Genomic DNA, 18,647 nt, shown 5'->3' with positions numbered 1-18,647 from the left:
GTCTGGACACCAATCCAAAACAGGGCACACACAGACAAGCACATATTCACACCATGTCCAGTTTTGTCAGGAGCCAATAAACCTACCAGCATGTCTTTGGACTGTGGGAGGAAGCCAAAGCACCTGACAAGAACTCATTCGAACACGGGAGAACCTACAATCTCTATGCAGATAGTGCCCCAGGAATTGAACCCAGGGCCCCAGTTCAGTGAGGCAGCAATACTAGGCACTGCGCCACCATGCTCTTGTCCTACTGTTTCGATGTCGAGGAAGACCTCATGCAGCCCTGGAGAGCTGCTGTCATATTTTACCGGCCACTTTGTGTAGACAAATTGTGAGATAGTTCACCAATTGTGTACTGTGGTTGGATTGGACCCCGTTTACAGTGTTGGTGTAGGCACTTATTCCTTCCTCTGTGGGAGATTCTTGGTTCAGCCTTTTGTTGAAGAATGTAATGAGATTATGATTTGCAATATCTAAAATCCTGTTTCCTGCAGTGGGGTTATGTCCTTCTGGGAGACTTGTCCCTGAACGCCTGTGGACCTGGAGCCTTTGCGTTGAGCTGTATCGTTATCTGGGCCAGTGTGCTCATTCCCACTTTCATTACTGGCAGTAAATGCCGTCAATAAGCCATGTGGGGATGTGAGCTTTGCCTTATGGATTTTCTGAATGGGCTGCTATTGTTAGGTAAGCACGAGTCGATGGTCATAAAGTGTTGGACGTGTTTTAGGCTTTAATGGAAATGTTATGAAAGGCAAGTGATAAAACCAAATGCGATGTGGAAAAAAACGTATTTCCTGAAATGGAACAGCAAGAGGCACTTTCTTCTTCTTAGATACACCTCAGCAAACATTCAGAAATAGCATGATGCAATCAGTACATCGCCAGTAGTTATTTTCTCTTAAATTTGGCATGTTTTTTCTGACCGTGACTGTGTATAGGCCTCTGGCTTGGGATTCTGTCATCTTATACGTTTTAAATTACAGTTGTAAAAATCCCACATGGTATTGCAGGCAAGCTCCTTTGTCCTTTGCTAGTCTTTTTGATAATTATTGGTGTGCAGCAACGTAGCTCTGCTGTATAAACGATCTGCTTAGAGCTTAGAACTACGTACTCTCACCTCCTGCGTCCTGGGTTCAATTGCAGCCTGTCGCACCGTTCTGTGAGAAGCTGCCACACTCTTCTCTCGTGTGCATCACTTTTAGCCAAACTCTCTGTCTTTTCAAGCTTTTGTGGGTTTATGGGACTATAGCAGGGGGTCTCCAACCCTGGTTCTGGGGAGCTCCAATCGTGTTATTACTACTGGTCACCCCAAATCATTTGTTATTTCAAGATTTGGAACAGCTGTTAAAGGAATGAGTTAAGCACGTAATGTTTCAATGACGGGTGCAGTTCCTTAAGGACGGAAGAATTTCCTGATTTTTGTTTCAGAATATCTCTAAAGTACTAAATTGAACACACCACCTCATTAACTGATCATAGTAAAATTGTTCCTGGACTTAAGAAAACGAAGATTTAAAGGCTACTGTACCTATAGGACCTGCCGGATTGGGGCTCTTCGGGATAAGGGTTGGAGACCACAGAATATTGAAAAGTCGGACTAAAGGAGCAGAATGGGTTGAATTGCATTCTGTCGTCGTTGGCCGTTCCACAGTTCTGAAATGCGCTGTTGCAAATGTACTGGACGGGGCTTCTTAAAGCTGACACCTGTTGCACAGTTATTTCAGTATCCAGAAAGGAAAAATTGGCTTTGATCCCCATCGTTGGAGGTGTCTGCTTCGTCTGGAGAATCGCCTGCCAGTTCTGAAGCGTGCAGACGTGCTCTCATTCATCCATCCGTTTCCTGGCCACTTCATCTAATAAAGCTCAGCAGGGGAGCTGGAGCCTATCCCAGCAAGCACCGGGGGCAAGGCAGGGTACACCCTGGACGGGACGCCAGTCCATCTCGGGGAGCCCACAGACACGCAAGCACTCACACCTGGGACAGTTTCCCCAGAAGCCAGTTATCCTCCTACTGTGCCTTTTGGACTGTGAGTGCGGGAAAAACATACAAACTCCATGGTGCGAGCTCACAGGGTCAAAGATTGGACCCGGTGCACCAAGTGCTGTGCCACTGTGCCGCACCGCGTGTGCACACCAGAAAGAGACAAGATGTTGCAGTGAATGAGAATGAGACATGCTTGAGTCGCCAGAGCATGACTCATGCTGTAACAGAGTGCTGCTCTTCCCTGCATTGTGTGTTGTTCTAAGATGGGAGCAGATAGCCTGGTGCTGCTCAGGGAAATTAGTTTTCCCTCCCGCTGTCATTAAGCTGTTGCCAGCTGATTCATGAGGGGAGACTTACCGTATATCACCGCCAAGCAGTACTGTATATTTACTGGAAATTATTTATTTCGGAGCGTCCAGTTCAGATAACTTTAACCCTTCCTCATCCTGGCTGATTGTCTTTAAGATGAGGGAAAAGAACATTGTCTGTCATGTTGGTTTTTATTACTAAGCTTATTTTCTTGTGAATCTTGGTGATGAAATTCTTAGAGGTGTGTGTTCTGTGTTAATTGCAAATTAACAGCATTGTCTAATATCCGAGAAAAAATTTGGTTTGATGCTGTTCGAACTTTATTTTTCCTTTGTAGATTTATTGAAAAAAATTAAACTAATAAATGTTCCTTGTTATGCATTTAAATGAATCAAAGTCATTAATATACAAATGATCTAATTGATTCAAATCTAGGTTTTGTGTGGATATCAGGGAACTGAGCAAAACTGGGCAGAGCTGTCTTGGGGTTAAAAAAAAACTGGATTCAAGTAAACTGCATTCCCATCACTTGGTTCAGAAATTTTCATGCGCTTCATGTCTGAGGTTAGGTCTTGTTTGTTTTCTTGTTGACAATGAGCACGATCCTGCTTTTATCTTCGAGATGTACCGCACTCCACCTGTCCTGTAATGTCAGATCGGGGTCCTGGAACATTGCAGCGGGCTGTGGAACAGGGGCACAGGAACAAAAGCAGCTGTCAGTGTCAGCGTGTGTTTTACCAGAATGGAGACACACAAAGATACAGCTCACTGTGCTCACGGAGGGCTTAGCAGCTTTACAAGCCAGGGCCTGGCTTATGTTTCCAGCTCCCAGTTAGGCTAATTGCAAATTGTGAAGGCCAGGGGCTCAACGTCACCCTGGATTCAGTCATCCCTCAGACCTGGGGGTGTGGTAGTAGGAATTTGGCGATCTTGTAAGGGCAATTTTCACCTTCTTCGTGATAATTGTCCCAGCTGTGTTTCTATTGAGGCTTTCTTTGGCTCTGTACTGGAACAGAGAAATGGAGCATATTCTAGTCACTTAATATAGTTTTATCAACAAGCACTGCCATTATAATAGAAGAATGTGAGGTTGTGAGCTACCATTCAGTGAGAAGTCTAATTCCTGACCTGAAGGAAACATCACATTTGGACAGACTAAGGTAACTTAATCTCAAGGCATTGTCATCTCAGGGTAATGAAAATGAGCAAAACAGTGAGCTGGTGATAAGTAGTAATTGCATTTAGGACCATTTAGGACAGAAAATAGGGGACACTTCTTGTGAAATTGTGAAAGTCTGAATCACACTTCCTAGTCAAGAAATGGATTGATGAAATTCCTTTAATTCCATTGTCAGCAAGAGGCCTATCAAGAGGCCTTGATAGACTGAGCACCTGCAATAGGTGACTGGGCTAAATTAGGAGCACGCACAAACACGTCTGTATGTTTGGTCTTGTGCAATGTGTTGGGCCTGCTGCTGACAATCATGTAGAAGATCGATATTAATACACCTGCTGTGGAAATAGTGGCTGGCATGATGGCGTAGCGGTTATCATTACTGCCCCACAGCTGCAGTGTCCTAGATTCAAGTCTTGCTTGGTGTGCCTGTCTGTGCGGAGTTTGCATGTTCCCCCCCTGTTTGCATGAGTTTGCACTTGGTGTACCAATTTCTTCTCATTTTGCAAAGACATTCAAGTTCGCCTACTGCAGATTGTCCCTTTGCAGATGAGATTTCAAGAGAATTTGAGGCTTGGTATGTTTGTTCCCAGTGCAACCAGTACTGGCTGTGGCAGGACAGAGAAATAGAAACAAGTGACCACAGTGGGCCAATGACTTTCTCTCATCCGTGGACTGATGGTCTGTTCCGATATTCTAATGCTGTGGTGATTTTTCCTAACAGTAACATATTGTGGACAAGGAAGCTCATTCAGTATGGCTGGCATCACTACTAAATCTTGCAGAAGAGTGAATTTTTGTTTAGAACTGCATCTCTCCAGGGGAATGATATGCTAACAGGTATTTTTGGTTTATGAATGCCAAGCCAAGTTTATTTGACCATTTTGTACAGTGGTGTCTATATTTTAAAATGTGTGCAAATTTGGTTTAAAGGAAATTACTCACTTTTTTTCTTTAGAATTTCAATTGTGCTTTATTACATTTGGCATGGTGAGTTGATTTTCTTGTTTGGATTGAAAGGTATTAATGTCAAATATTTTTCTACAGCTTTAGTCGTGCAATTTGAATTAAACATCCGGTATTTCTACAGCTCTCAGTAGCTAGAGTTGGTGGAAACAGTTGTACAGCATGTTTAGCACTTTAGCCTTTCTCTGAAGTCAAAGTGTTCTAAAGTCACTTTTAGACGTTAACAATCCTAATTTGCATGCAGCCCTACCAGGGGGTACAAGTGAAAATTACATGGAAGTTCATTTAAAACCACCAATAGGAGACATTCCTTTATCCAAAGAGTTGTGGGGGTATGGAACAACCTACCCAGCCATATACTGTAGTTGAAGCCAATACCCTGGCTTCTTTTAAGAAACTGTTTGAGATCCTTGGATCAGGTAGATAGTAATTACCGAAAAGGGCTTGGTGGACCAAATGGTCTTCTTTTGTTTGTAACCTTTCTAAGGTTCTCATGCATGACTCTAAGGCTTTCCAAGACTGAGCAATCCATAGCAACCAAATATTAGGCCAAATCATACGTTAACACTGTCGCAGAAGCAATAAAGTGTTTTTCGAGAAGGAACAAGCAGGGGGAAAATTGATATTGTATACAACTGAGTATACAGATCCTCTAAAAGGTTAATCCCGGAGGGGTATGTGTGTGTGTGAATGAAATTAAATTTAACATTTCAGGCTTGATAAAAACATTTTTTTTTAAAAGAAAAATCTAATAATTTGAAGCCAAACAAACATGTGTAACAAAAACGTTTCGGCAGTATGAATCCCTGTGCAGAACCACCTTTGCTTTTCCCCGTTTGACACAGATTCACTTGCACTGCAGAATTTCCTGCCTCGCATAGAGTGACTTCAACAGCACATTTCACATTCCTGGAAATTACCTCTGTCCTTCCTTATCTAATCTGACTCCCTGCTTCCTGCCTTGTACTAAATTTCCCTTGCACACGAGAGATCTAATTAGGAGAAGTTCTCAGTGCTTCCTTGGTGTTTCCTAGAAGCGATTAAGGCAGTTCTGTTTCACATTTGATAACTTGTGGCAACAACAGAACAGGTTTGTTTTGTCAAACCCTGTGAGAGGGTCTGTGAACTCTTCAGTTTACGTTTGTTAGTTGTTTATTTTTACCTGTCTTGTTCTTTCTTGATAAACAATATATCTTAGCCTCTGTAATAGTGCTGTTATTAGATGAATACAACACTAAAAGGGACAAACTCTCCATGTGTCAACATGCTGAATATATGTAAATAGTGTCGTTTGCAAAATTTGCAGAAAACCATGAATTCTGCAAAGGGCAGAATATTTTTCTTGACCTTAGGACGTTTTCTCAACTGCTGCCTCAAATGCAAAGTTCATATTTTGTAATTATTATAATGTCTACATTTCCATTCTGTATTTAATATAATTTTTTCTTTTAATATTAGAACTTATGACTGCCAAATAACTTAGAGCTGACTTAGAGGGTAATCAATTGATTGCCTTCTACTGAAGTCAGGTGACAATAGGTGATGTTTGGGATTGATCTGCATGTTCCAGAGGACACAGAGGGAAACTATTGTATGGGGAAAAACATTTGAACCTGAGACCTTCTTTACACAAAGGGTTGTAGGAGTCTGGAAAGCATTGCCCAACCAGGCCGTCAAAGCTGATACATTGTATAGTTCAAGAAAGGGTCAGATGAGATTCTCAGATCGCTTAGTTTAACTAAACAAGCAAGACAGGCCAAAGAGTCTCCTGTCCTTTGTCATATCTGTTCTTGAATTCCACAGTTTTCAAGAGGATTGAGGAGCGGGGATTTTTCTGGGTCATGAAAATTTGTCTCTCATTCCTTTAGCTGGTTACTGAACCCATTGCCTGATTCCAAGCAACTCAATTCTTTTTACAGGGATGTACTTATTATTTGGAATACCGAATGTACTGAATGACATGCTCTGCACAGATGCAGATTACAAGTCAGTATTTCATCATGGAAATGAAGAGTTGCTGGGAATTCTACAGACAGTTAGGGCACTTTAAAATTGGTGATTGTGAAAGATTGCTCATGTCACTTTCTTTCCTGAAGGTGGACATGAGTAAAATGTCAGCTTACTAATTCAGACAGCTGTTTCAGTGGCTTCTGTGTCTTGCTCGTTCCTTTTTTTATTTAAAGGAGGAGGGACAGTTCTTGAACATTAAACATGAAAATGAAACAGAAAACCCCAGCAATTAAACTACATATAAAAATATATATCTAAGGATTTCAGGCTTTTTATATCTAATTATTGTTTAGGTTGTGTAACAGATTGCATACTACAAAGAACCACATAAAATGAGAACTGATTAATAGGTTTTAATTTTACATCTGTCTGAGTGTGTTTTTTTCAGATGATGTGGGCTGCCAGTGTGTATGAAATAGATGGCTCTGTGCGCTGAAAGCCAACATCAATATTGAAAACAGAAGGGGTGTCACATTCTCTTCTGAAAGCCTGTGTGTGCCTCTGCCGAGTGGGTAGGGCTGAACGCTATAGCACGTCTCCCATGTGTACAATATTGTAAAGAATTTGGAGTTCAAGGCCAGAATAAACAGTGTGATCAATGGTCACTCCACCTAACCACTGGCCACAGGAGGTGGAAAAAGTACACCGGCAGGTTCAGACAGGATGTAGGCATGGAATGTGAGGTTACAGGGATGTGCTAAATATTTTTTAATGGAGGAAATGAACTTTGTTTTTTTCTGTTCTTAATAAAACTTTGCAACAAATACAGTTCTGGCGGCAAATAAGATGTACTGTACACGTCTAAACTATAATTCACAGATTATGTATTATTTACAGATTACAATTTAAACAGCAGGGTCCTAAATCAGAATAGTCTGGGTTTAAGGGAAACAAACTTCTTTAGTTGATGCTAAAAACTATTTTTAAAACAGAAAATGAGATTGAAAAAAATGTGCAATTTGAAACTTTTTTTCCTGTGTCTCCTGGTTTCTTTGCTTCCTGCTGCACTGTCCTGAAGTAGCACCCATGTTTCCCTCTAAAATACTGTAGGTGGTGAGGATAGAGGTTGTTTCTGCTTGAGGGCTCTGCCCTTTTTCCCCAGAAAGGGGATCGTTGTGTTTAGACAGCACCTCTTTTGAGCTGCCTTCTAGGTCTGGTTTGTCAAGTAGGTGTTGGCAAGTAGCTGAGTAATCAACACTGACGCATTTACAAGAAACATATTCTGATTTTTATGGGGAGCGTTGAGGATAATCTCTTCCTAATCCAGAAATCTTCTTTAGTTAGCTGGGACCAATTGGATTACTGGATCATGCTGCTCCAAGGCAGAGTTCCCAATAACCTGTTACTGTGCCTACTTCTTAAGCAACACAGGGCTGACATTAGACTCTGTCCTGCCTTGTTTCAGTCACCTGGGGCAGAGTGGTAGTTCTGTGGCTAAGGATCTGCACCTGTGGCTGGAAGGTTGCCGTTTCAAATCCCGCAGCCGGCAGAGGAATCCTACTCTGTTGGGCTACTGAGCAAAGCCCTTAACCCCAAGTGCTCCAGGGGTGCTGTACAATGGCTGACCCTGCACTCTGACCCCAAGCTTCTCCCCCTGTCTGTGTGCCTTTGTGTCTCATGCAGAGCAAGTTGGGGTATGTGAAAAGACAAATTCCTAATACAAGAAATTGTATATGGCTAATAAAGTGACCTTATCTTATCTTACTTCTGAGAGTTTGGGCTATAAAATACACCTGCACATACCACATGTTGGCAAATGAAAAAACAAAAAAGGGTCTTCTCATTGTCACTTTGGGTCTTATACAGTAGCTGAGGTTCTCAGCCTGTGGCCTGGGGACCCTTACAAAAATCACTCTTAATAATAGCCTCTGATCAAAAAGAATATAAACTTGAATCTAAATGAATAAATAGCTCAAAACAGTGCAAACCATTTATATTATTAGATTTAGAATTTATAAGTTATTATAATTAGATTAGATTTATAATTTATCGCTGTACCATGAATCATAGGTTACTGGGGGGACATTAACTCGTGATTGACGTGCACCGATATATTGTTACCAGACGCCTTACCCCACTTGGTATTCCAGTGCACTTGTGATTAGCCCTGTTGACTAACTCCAGGGAAAACTCTTAAGGGATGAGCACGTTGTGATGTCATGCTCAGATGACCTTTGCACAGTGAACCCTATTGTGCATTAGTGATTAAAGCAGTGGTAATTTGCTGGTGAGAAAGTGCTGACTGCCTACTGCACTCCAGACACACAGACCTCACATGGCCCCTCTTTGGGCTTAACATTAGGATGGGTGAGTGGGGGTGAGCATCACAGCTGTCTGTCTGCAGGGCTGGTCAAGGAGGAGGGCAGTATGATCTCCACTGCCTCCATGCACCCCTCTTCTCACATGTCCTTCCAAACCTTCTCTCACTCACAGGCTCCCATTAGGTTGTGTGTTGATGAACATTGTCCCAACATGTTGACAGTCTGGGATGCTCTTTAGGCTGCCATTACATTTGTTCCTGCATGGTTCTGCATGTTGACAAGGGCACAGCGCCCCCTGCTGACTTTAAATTGTATGGCATCCAGCTTCTGCCACAGTAGCCTTTAGGCGCTGAAGTTCTGTCATCAATGTTAAAATGCTGATGTAAGGAGGCATGTTTTTTCTAGAATACTGCAGAGGTTGCTTTTTATCGAATGCATTTTTTTTACAGCATCTGTTTGAACAAAAGGTTTATGATAATTGAAAAGAATAACAGCATAAACGTGCGTATAACCAGTATAACCAGTATAAATGTTTTTATCATTGCAGCTGTTGTGAGAAAGAATAGCCTGGTACAGTTAATGGCATCAGCTTGCCATCTAAGCTGGTGATTGATCATGGTGGTGTTGCTTTTTTCCCAAGCTTGTGCTGTGAATTTAATTGACTTTGTTATAGTTCTTCACCCTCTGTATCTGTAACAGCTGCAAGCCCTTGTCAGAGGCTGTTTTATTTGAATCCTAGTGAGTGGACAGAGACTGAACATGCAGCACTCAGTCTTGGCTTTGTCAATCCTGCCCTCTTCTGGTGATGTGCTGTGCCAGCTGGTGTTTTTTCCATGCTTAACTCAAGTGGGCCGATGAAATCTAATAGAAAGTGTCTTAAAATCGCAAATTAAAGTGCATTTTAAATGTGAGATGTTGACTGGAACTAAAGGAAAACACCTGCTTCTTTTATTGTCGAGTTCTTATATCGGGAGTCTCCAGCCCTGGTCCCAGAGAGTCCCAATCTGGTTATGGTTATTGGTTTCCTGTTTTTAAAGACTGGCAACTCCTGTAAGCTACTGAGTAATATGTTCAATTAGGAGAACTCTGGCTCTTGGGATGAAGAGTATTTCGATTTTATTTCTAAATCATCTCTAAATTACAAAATGTTTACAAATCATCTGTTTCAATGATTGCAATGGAACTGTTTCATCTTTTTAGAAATTGCTTTATTTAATGGTGATTTACAAGCCTGCTCGGTTGGAGCTCACTGGGATCAGGATTGAAGACCCCCGTACAAACCGGACTCGGTCTCTCCAGGATGGGGGCTGGAGCCCTCCTGTCCTGTGAAGTCCGAGTTGACCGTGGGGCCTCATCACTGAGCTGTGGCCTGTGCTGTGTTTCCCTCCGCCTGTGCAGAACCGGCAGCTCCTGAAGGACCGGTTCATGGTGGAGCTGGTGGAAGGGGCTCGCAAGCTACGTCACGTCTTCCTCTTCACCGACCTGCTGCTCTGCGCCAAGCTGAAGAAGCAGATCGGGGGGTGAGCCTGCTCTCTCTCCACCTCTCCCTCTCCTCGCCTGGTCACACCATGGGTCAATTAATCAATTTCCCATCACAGGGGCCTTGGGGTATTTCAAACTGTTTGTTACCTTGCAAAGAGCCCTTCTCCTTAATTGATTCATTAACTCCTGGGAGGATGAATATGTGGGAAAATTAATCCATTCCTTTCTCTCAGGAGCTGCAGTGTACTTCTGACTTCGTGAAAGCAAACGTGAGACGTTTAAATGAGGAATTTGGTTTCGAGAAAGGAGATTTGTCCTCCACTCCCAGGCTTGGGATTTTATTTTGCACATAGGACAGGGAGGGAAAACAAATGTTCTTGTTGATCTCCACATGTCTTCATGTTCCAAGTCTTCTGACTCACCTTTTCTGTAGGAGACAAAACTGTGTGCAAGTCTTAAATGTAAGTTACCATGCTAAAATAGTCATGCTGTGTGGAGACCCTGCTGTTGTCTGAACGCATCTAATTTATCCCACTCAAAAGAAAACGTGCTTCTTGATTTTTATAGAACACTATAGTATATCATGAATTCCATAATGGGAATTATTTTGTTTTGTTTTCCACCCCCCCTCCTTACACCAACATACCTCTTTTAAGACATTAATGAGCATCTCTTGAAAGACGCGATGGTTTTGGATAACACAGGAATGACCAAATCTAAGTGTAATAATAGTTACTGGCTAGCGTATCTGTTAAGAAATGCTGGCGTGTTGACATGAGCTATTTTTACCGTGTCAGCTGAATAACAAATTTATAATAGAGTATTGATCTGTGGGCATTTCCATCAAGCATAATGAAATTGCTGAATATGAAGTTATATTAGGAACGACCTGTTCTAATTTGGATTCATTGACCTCTATAGATTGAGAATCTGTCTGACAAGACTCCATTGAGCTGCTGTGATGTTGCGTAGTCCATGTATATTTCAGTGGCATGCGTCTAAGTCAGGGGTCTCCAACTCTGGTCCTGGAGATCCCCAATCCAGTATTTCATATACTGTACAGGTCACCCTAAATCGCCTGTTAAACATTCAGGACACTTGTTCAAGCAGTTGATCAATTAAGTAAACAAAGTTGCGACGATGGAAACATTGGTTTTTGATGGCTGGAGGATAATGGAGGATTATTTGATCATAGTTAAATTGTCCCAGATCTTTAGAAATTGGTGATTTAAAGGCTATCTATCAACGCTGCTGGACTGGGGCTCTTCAGAAGCATGGTCCAAATCATCCTGTAGTTCATTTTGCAACTGTTTCTCCTTGTTTAATTCAGTGATGCAGTTAGCCAAAGGATTTAATTAAAAAATGCAGACTTCAGTGTTTACCTGAGGCAGTGATGATGAGCAACAATTGATGTGTATGAGCCCATGTTTTAATGCTTGTCATCAAAGATCAGTATATTAAAAATTCAGAAGGATGCCAAAACAAGTAAAATTAACCCTGTCTGTGACTAATTTCGCTTATTGGTTTTATGAAAAAAAATACTCTTTGGAGATGCGTCTTAAATCAGAGAACTACATTTGAAGGAATCGATGTACCTTCATGAATCTGGGTAATAGCACTGCCAGATAGGTGGAAATAAGTGATTCTTAAAATCCTTTTCATTCATTAAAACAATTAAGTTGTGTTTCCCAATTAAGGAACAACTTAAGTGTTCCTTTGGTTTAACGCTATTGTGTAAACACGCCTAAAAACCTCTCCAGTAATGCCGGGCTTTTCCATTTCGGCACTTGTCCTCCAGGAAGAGCCAGCAGTATGACTGCAAGTGGTACATCCCCTTGGCTGACCTGACCTTCCAGACCATAGATGAGTCCGATTCCTCGCCCATCCCCCAGCTCCCGGACGAGGAGATCGATGCCATGAAGATCAAGATCTCCCAGATCAAGAACGAAATCCAGCGGGAAAAGGTACTTATAAGTTCCTGAACATTTCACCACGAGCAGACACCTGACTCCTGCGAGCTGGCAAAGTTAACGGCGGCTATTCAGAGGCTACAGACTTGGCAGAATTTACTGGAAATTGAAAAACCTCGTTAGTCCTGGAAAGAGTGGTAAATTAGACCAGTGAATCAATAATTAATTCAATTTTGTCATTACTATCTGAACTGAGGTGACAATCAAAGAGATTCTGGTCTTCCAGGACTTGGAATAAGTATCTATTTTGCATGTCCTCATGTCTTACTACAAACTATTAGTATAGTTTAACAGGATTTACCATATAATAGGTTATTGTGTGGAGTTTCCCCTCTTTTGTTGGAATATTTCTAAAGCAATAGGAAAGTTTATATTATAATATAGTCATATTATAAGGCTACTGTATTCTCTAAGACAAAACATTCTAATCCTGAGAGGTCTTCTTTAAAAATGCCTACACACATCAGATAAAGAATCAGTCAAAACACAAATGAGAGTAGCCTGTGCCACCTATTGTCCTTGTGCTGGCAGGTATATGATTTCATCCCTGAAGGAAAAAATAAGTCGCCCTTTCCACAAAATCTGTAACCAGGCTCAATTCCCGCAAGAGAAAGATTGGGTTGCGATGCAAGGACCTCCAGCAGATAGCATTTACAGGATCAGTATATCAAAGCAATGTGAAAGACGCTGAGAACTGGTGCGCAGCTCACTGCATCCCGATTTGTTCTCTCATCCACAGAGGGCTAACAAAGGGATAAAGGTGATTGAGAGGTTGAAAAAGAAGCTCTCAGAACAGGAATCTCTGCTGCTGCTCATGTCACCCAACATGGCCTTCAGAGTACACAACAGGAACGGCAAGGTGAGTTTTTTTTGTTCAGACAGTCATCACACACACCTTCTTGTTCATCAGTCCTCTGTCAGACACAAGATGGACCTGGACAAAGCTGAGCAGCTCCGGTTAGCAGCCAATAGTCCTGTTGGAAGTTCTAACAAGTATGTTTTTCATACCTTTTGACACGTTCAGTTCAAGCCCTGAACCAGCCCTCTCTTGTCTATAGTTACAAAGTTCTTACAGAATGTTTAAGTGGGCATCATTCCAGGTGGAATGGGCATCATTCCAGCCTCTGGAGCTCTGTGACGCATGGGAATACTGAAAAGTTAAATGAAATATCAATTCTCTCTTCCTCGTGGTGCATTTTGGCCTGAATGGGGGATGGATTATAGTTTTATTGTTTTATATCAATTAAGAACCCCCCCTTACTACAAAAACTGTGTTTTATGTAATTAACAATAAAAAGACAATCAATGCATTTTTACGATTGAACAGTAGGAGCCGATCAGACATGTATCAGTCCAAGTGAGATCTGATTCAAACTTGAAGGGGCTTGTGAAAGTGAACGAGTCCCTTTTATTTTTCATTTTTAGAGCTACATGTTCTTGATCTCTTCTGACTATGAACGCGCAGAATGGAGAGAAATCATCCGGGAGCAACAAAAGAAATGTAGGTGTCTCTTATAAAGCTGTACTGTGGGAAAAAGTGTCATTTCTAGCAAGGATGTGGAGGCATTGTGGGAAAATTGGACAACACCCACTGTGAGGATGCAAGTTTTAATCCTTTTGGGTTCTGCAGCGTGATTATATGTAGGAAAGGTGAAGTACAGTAGCTCCTCAAACGCATTTTGTCTTTGCCAATGCCAAAGCAGGTTTCAAGAGTTTTTCCTTGACCTCGGTGGAGCTGCAGATGCTGACAAACTCGTGTGTGAAGTTGCAGACGGTGCACAACGTCCCACTGACGATAAACAAAGAAGGTAGGAGCATCTCCCCCTGCGCTCTGGGAATCTTGAGCGGGCCCGTTTAAAAGCAACAGGCTTTTGCTGAGTCAGGATGTTGCATTTCATTGCCCTTAAGGAGAGACACTGAGACGTGACTGGGTCTCTGCAGTCGTCCATTATTGTCACGGTGGACAGAAACTCACAGATGGACACACACACAAACTACCGCACACAAAACTAGATGCCTTTCTGGATGTGTACAAGAGTGTCTGAAGTTTGTATCTTTTGCTTTGTTTGACAGAGCTCCCCATTAACTGCATACACTCACTGTGGCAGATGTCACAGTATATATGTTATTACCAAATCATAAATCATGCTTGTATGTGATTTGGTGTTGCTCTTCTCCTTCACCACCTGGTTGGAAGGTAAAAAAAAAATTTTTGTAGAAAAAAGAAAAGATTCACAAATTTAGATTTTTGACACAATGATTATAATAGTACTATAATAATAATATAATTGTTAATCTTTAAGATGATACAAGAAAGCAAAATGTAAAGTCCTTTATCACACACTTTAAAAGCTAATTATAAAGAATGTGGTTGGTGTCAACATCTGTTGTTCTTATGATACCAACTCTACATAATGCATTAGCTGTAGGTTTTTATTAGGAATTCTTCAAAGCGATGAGCATTCAGCCAGCAATTTGTTTATACTCCACTCTGAGATACCGTTGGCTTGTGTCTTGATTTGCTGTATAGCGGTACAGTCCTGATCTGCATTCAGAGTCTCTCTCTCTTTGGTTAGATGACGAATCTCCTGGACTCTATGGGTTTTTGAATGTAATCGTCCACTCCGCCTCAGGGCTCAAGCAGAGCTTAAGTAAGTAGCTTCCCCCTCTTGGCTCCTTTCAGACCACCATTCTGCATGATTAAGTTTTTAATGGGTTGTATTTGCTACAGTGGTTTAGAGACATATTTGTGAGAAAGGTTTCACCTTTCCTGTTTGTGATTCATTTTATCTTCCCGAATGGTAGAAATTCATTCACCTGAAGGTCTCACTCAGCTCTTGATGGATCCCAGGAGGTGTGTCACAGTAGCATGGCCTTGCTGGACCCAAGAAGCCCAAGGGATTTTGTGTACAGGAGAACCTCCTGTTTCTGAGCCAAACTGCGTTTTTAATTTCCACTTCCGCTTTTGGGTCCTTGGGTCCAAAACTGTATATCCCCATACCAAGTTAACAGGCACCTGTTGTAATATCATGTCATATAAAAAAATCGAATAATCTCCTGCTGTCAGCTAGTGCGTTATTCTACTGTCCTCCAGATCCCTGGTTCACACAGGAGCTCAGCAGGCCGACAGCTGCGATTTAACTGCTGGTTTGTGGAAACAGCTGTCTGCCCTGGGATTATAACGGCACACTTGCAATGTTCCAGTGTATGGCCTACAGCGTTGGGCAACGTGGGTTTCCACAGAACACACACACGTCTGGTGCGGTCTTGGAACCTCTCCACCATTTTAGTTTCTACGGTTAAGCCCACATTTAAGGAACCCAAAGCTTCAGGAGCTGGAAGACTATTGCAGCCTTTTTTTTTTTCGACGCATAACTCATAACAGAGCACGTGTTATTATCTGTGAGTAAAGAAGCAATCGTTTTGCAATTCATTTGCCTGTCTGGTCCGCCTAATCCCACAAAGGGAACATTATTATAATGGTTTTTTTTACATTTTGCTTTAGAACACCACAAGTCTTTAACCAGCGGTTGGAAGGGCTACGCAGAGAATACACCAAACGTCAGCCCTTGTACAGTATGAGCTGTGTTGATAACCCTCAGCCTCTGTCCTGTTTGTTCCGTTACCCAGACCTCTACTGTACATTGGAAGTTGACTCCTTTGGCTATTTTGTGAATAAAGCGAAGACGCGAGTATACAGGGATACAACAGAACCTAACTGGAACGAGGTGAGCAATAACAGGCCTGAGGAGCAGAAATCGGCTCTGCTGCACAGAGAATTGTGAAATGATTTCAGAATGGTTACACCTCTTCTTGCGTTTGCATATGCTTGCAGTCACTATGCTGTGATTTCCCACAGTCATTGCAGTTACTTATTATTTGCATATTTCTACCTGAAACTGTACCTTTATTTCCTTGTACCCGGCCTAACATTCTCTGTCTGTGTTACAGTACATTAGAGGTGTTTTGCTGTGAGTTTCCTGACATTCTGGTTCTTCTCGTGTTTCCCTTTAGGAATTTGAGATTGAGCTGGAGGGATCCCAGACGTTGAGGTTACTCTGTTATGAGAAGTGTTACAACAAAACCAAGCTCAACAAAGAAGATGGTGAAAACACAGACCGAATCATGGGCAAAGGCCAAATTCAGGTAAGGACGAACAGAAACAAGCCTGAAGATGAAGTGGCTTCTTTCAGTCAAATCTCAGTCACACAAGCAACTGAACCAAGGAAACATAAGAGGCTTCAGGCAAAACACGTTCACAGTGTGCTTTAGCAGGAAGTGGTTCTGTGGTATGAGGTACTGTATGGTATGAGTCAGATTTAAATCATAAAGCAACCCACATCATGTCTTAGGCTAGGGAGAACAATCCCTGATCTGAACCTTCTTATATCATCTCTTAGAGCAGCAGAGATAAAGGAGAGATTCATGTTCAGATCTCAGAACAAAGCTCTTCTACAATGACTCAGTTTTTATCTCTGAATGGTCTTTTTTTAGGGGTGTTGTTAATTACTATCTTGGTGAAAACAAATGGTCGTTTAGTTGAATCATTTAGACTGGTCAGCATCTATTGAAACCAGTGCTGAACCCAGGCACAGAGGCTGGAGATTTGCTGTCTGTTCACGTGTGCTTATGCGAGCAATACGATATGAGGTAGTTCCCTTCTTTTTTCAGGACCAGACATAATATAATGTTCTCCCCAGACAAGGTGTCGCTCGTTCAGTTCTTGTGTAGAACTGAAGTGACAGCAGGTTCCTTTATTCAATAACGGCTGCAGATTTATGGACAAGCAGGTTGGAGATGAGTGCTGAGGAGGCCTTTGATCAGCGGTCCGCACAGGAACCGGAATTGTCCCTTTTTCTGTAGCATTTATTTTGTACTGCAGCCCGAGGGGGGAAAGGAACGTGACATGTAGGATGGGCTCGTGTAACAGTGATTCTCATCGCCTTTGAAGCCCGAGTGTGCCGGTACTAGACTTGTCAGCTTCAGTCCCTTGGGAGTTTTTTAACTATACAAAGTCCTAGTCAGGCCGTCTGCCAGCATCTTCCTCACAACAGAGCTCTTTTTACTCACTCGGAGGGATGTGCGGATACACATTCCTTATACCTGAAGGCAGTTCATTTATACAGTAATATAATGTATCTAGTATGTGTTGTGAAAGGGGGCAGTCTTAACCCAATTTTTTATGAGCCAGTCATCATGATATCAAGCAACAGGATGATATCAGGAAGATTTATTGTTAACAAAATTCTGTTACATCATATTATGCTGCTCTACAATGATTTTGTTACTGCATTTCATAATTATAAATGATATATAATAAAACAATGTTATATGGTTTTATAATTCTGGTCCTAACAGTCCATCCAACTGATGCAAAAGAAGTGCTTTGAGGGGTGAAGTCTCTCTTCTGGTAATTCATTTCATGCCGTGTGGAAAACAAAAAGGAAGAACCCTTCTCTGGCACGTCTCTGTGGCACTTTAGCAGGCATTTGTCATGGGGATTATAAAGCCTGAGGGATTATGGGGTACAGTCATAGCACAAGTAAAACAGCAATTGAAAGGAGTCCAGCCTATGAATGAGAGACCCTGACTTGGTTGGTCACTGTTGTGTAGCACGTGGTCTTGGCCCAGATGTCAGTGCTGTCCAGTGTGGGTATTAACAGGCCTCAGAGCTTGTTGCTATAGTGATTCCTGGATCTGTCGCCTGTTTGCCAGCACTCTTAAGCTTTAGAGTAGTAACTGCAGATGATTAAAGTTTTTAAATATGAATGAGGGATGAGATTTTTTAAAACGCCACATGTGTGTGCCTGTTTTTGCTGTGGCCTTTCTTCTGTTTTGTATTGTTGTGCTCTGTTCATAACTAAAGAACACAACATTATAGCTATCATAGCATTAAATCAACATTTCAATGAATGGTATCAGAAAGACTGTATTAGAGTAGAATTTGAGCTGTAACCAAACTAATCCTGATGCTGTTAGAATCATTATTAAATAAAAGGCTTAATCAATATTCAGCAGCTGGGATTTGTGGTGTGTTCTCCAAACTGTTTGGAGAGTACAGTTCTTTTAGAGTTGTAGTGATTTATTGAGTGAAGAGAGAGTTAAGCTATGTTCTTTGCATGTACTTAACTGTTTTATATTAACTGTATTTCTCCAAATGAGAGAAGAAAAACATTTGTTTTTCGATATATTTGGTTGGAACCCTGCATCGCTTTGAATTCAAAGAACAAATATCAGATCATTACATTTCTTAATACTTCCCAGTTTCCATTCAAAAACACCATTATGAGCAACATGAAGTGTGGTAGAGTTAAATTAAATAACCTTGTCTGAAACCAAGCAGAACTAAATAATTCATGTCACATTTATATGAACACATAATACATTAAGGAACGTTAATAAATATTAATTTCTGAATAAAAGAACTGTTGCATGTGAACTATGTTAAATATTTAAGTATTTATGTTGTTTCATAACTACCTTTGACT

The 18,647-nt window shown here is 41.5% G+C and overlaps 1 protein-coding gene across 2 annotated transcripts in view; it reads left to right on the top strand.

The window, feature by feature from the left end:
- Nucleotides 1–18,647, top strand: part of LOC102697387 (BCR activator of RhoGEF and GTPase) — a 118,254-nt gene that overhangs the window by 84,391 nt on the left and 15,216 nt on the right. Inside the window, exons 9-16 of one of the 2 annotated variants that reach the window (XM_015366306.2) lie at nucleotides 10,106–10,227; nucleotides 11,988–12,153; nucleotides 12,899–13,018; nucleotides 13,585–13,660; nucleotides 13,863–13,967; nucleotides 14,736–14,810; nucleotides 15,790–15,887; nucleotides 16,174–16,305. In XM_015366306.2, the coding sequence (XP_015221792.2) occupies nucleotides 10,106–10,227; nucleotides 11,988–12,153; nucleotides 12,899–13,018; nucleotides 13,585–13,660; nucleotides 13,863–13,967; nucleotides 14,736–14,810; nucleotides 15,790–15,887; nucleotides 16,174–16,305 (894 nt within the window). Of the gene's footprint in view, nucleotides 1–10,105; nucleotides 10,228–11,987; nucleotides 12,154–12,898; nucleotides 13,019–13,584; nucleotides 13,661–13,859; nucleotides 13,968–14,735; nucleotides 14,811–15,789; nucleotides 15,888–16,173; nucleotides 16,306–18,647 lie in introns of both variants that reach the window. The other variant, XM_015366305.2, reaches the window with a different exon arrangement.

The sequence above is a fragment of the Lepisosteus oculatus genome, chromosome 22 (assembly GCF_040954835.1).
Source record: "Lepisosteus oculatus isolate fLepOcu1 chromosome 22, fLepOcu1.hap2, whole genome shotgun sequence".
NCBI classification, from domain to species: Eukaryota; Metazoa; Chordata; class Actinopteri; order Semionotiformes; family Lepisosteidae; genus Lepisosteus; species Lepisosteus oculatus.
Note: the sequence above shows the minus strand (reverse complement) of the source record. Positions and strands in the feature narration are given on the sequence as shown.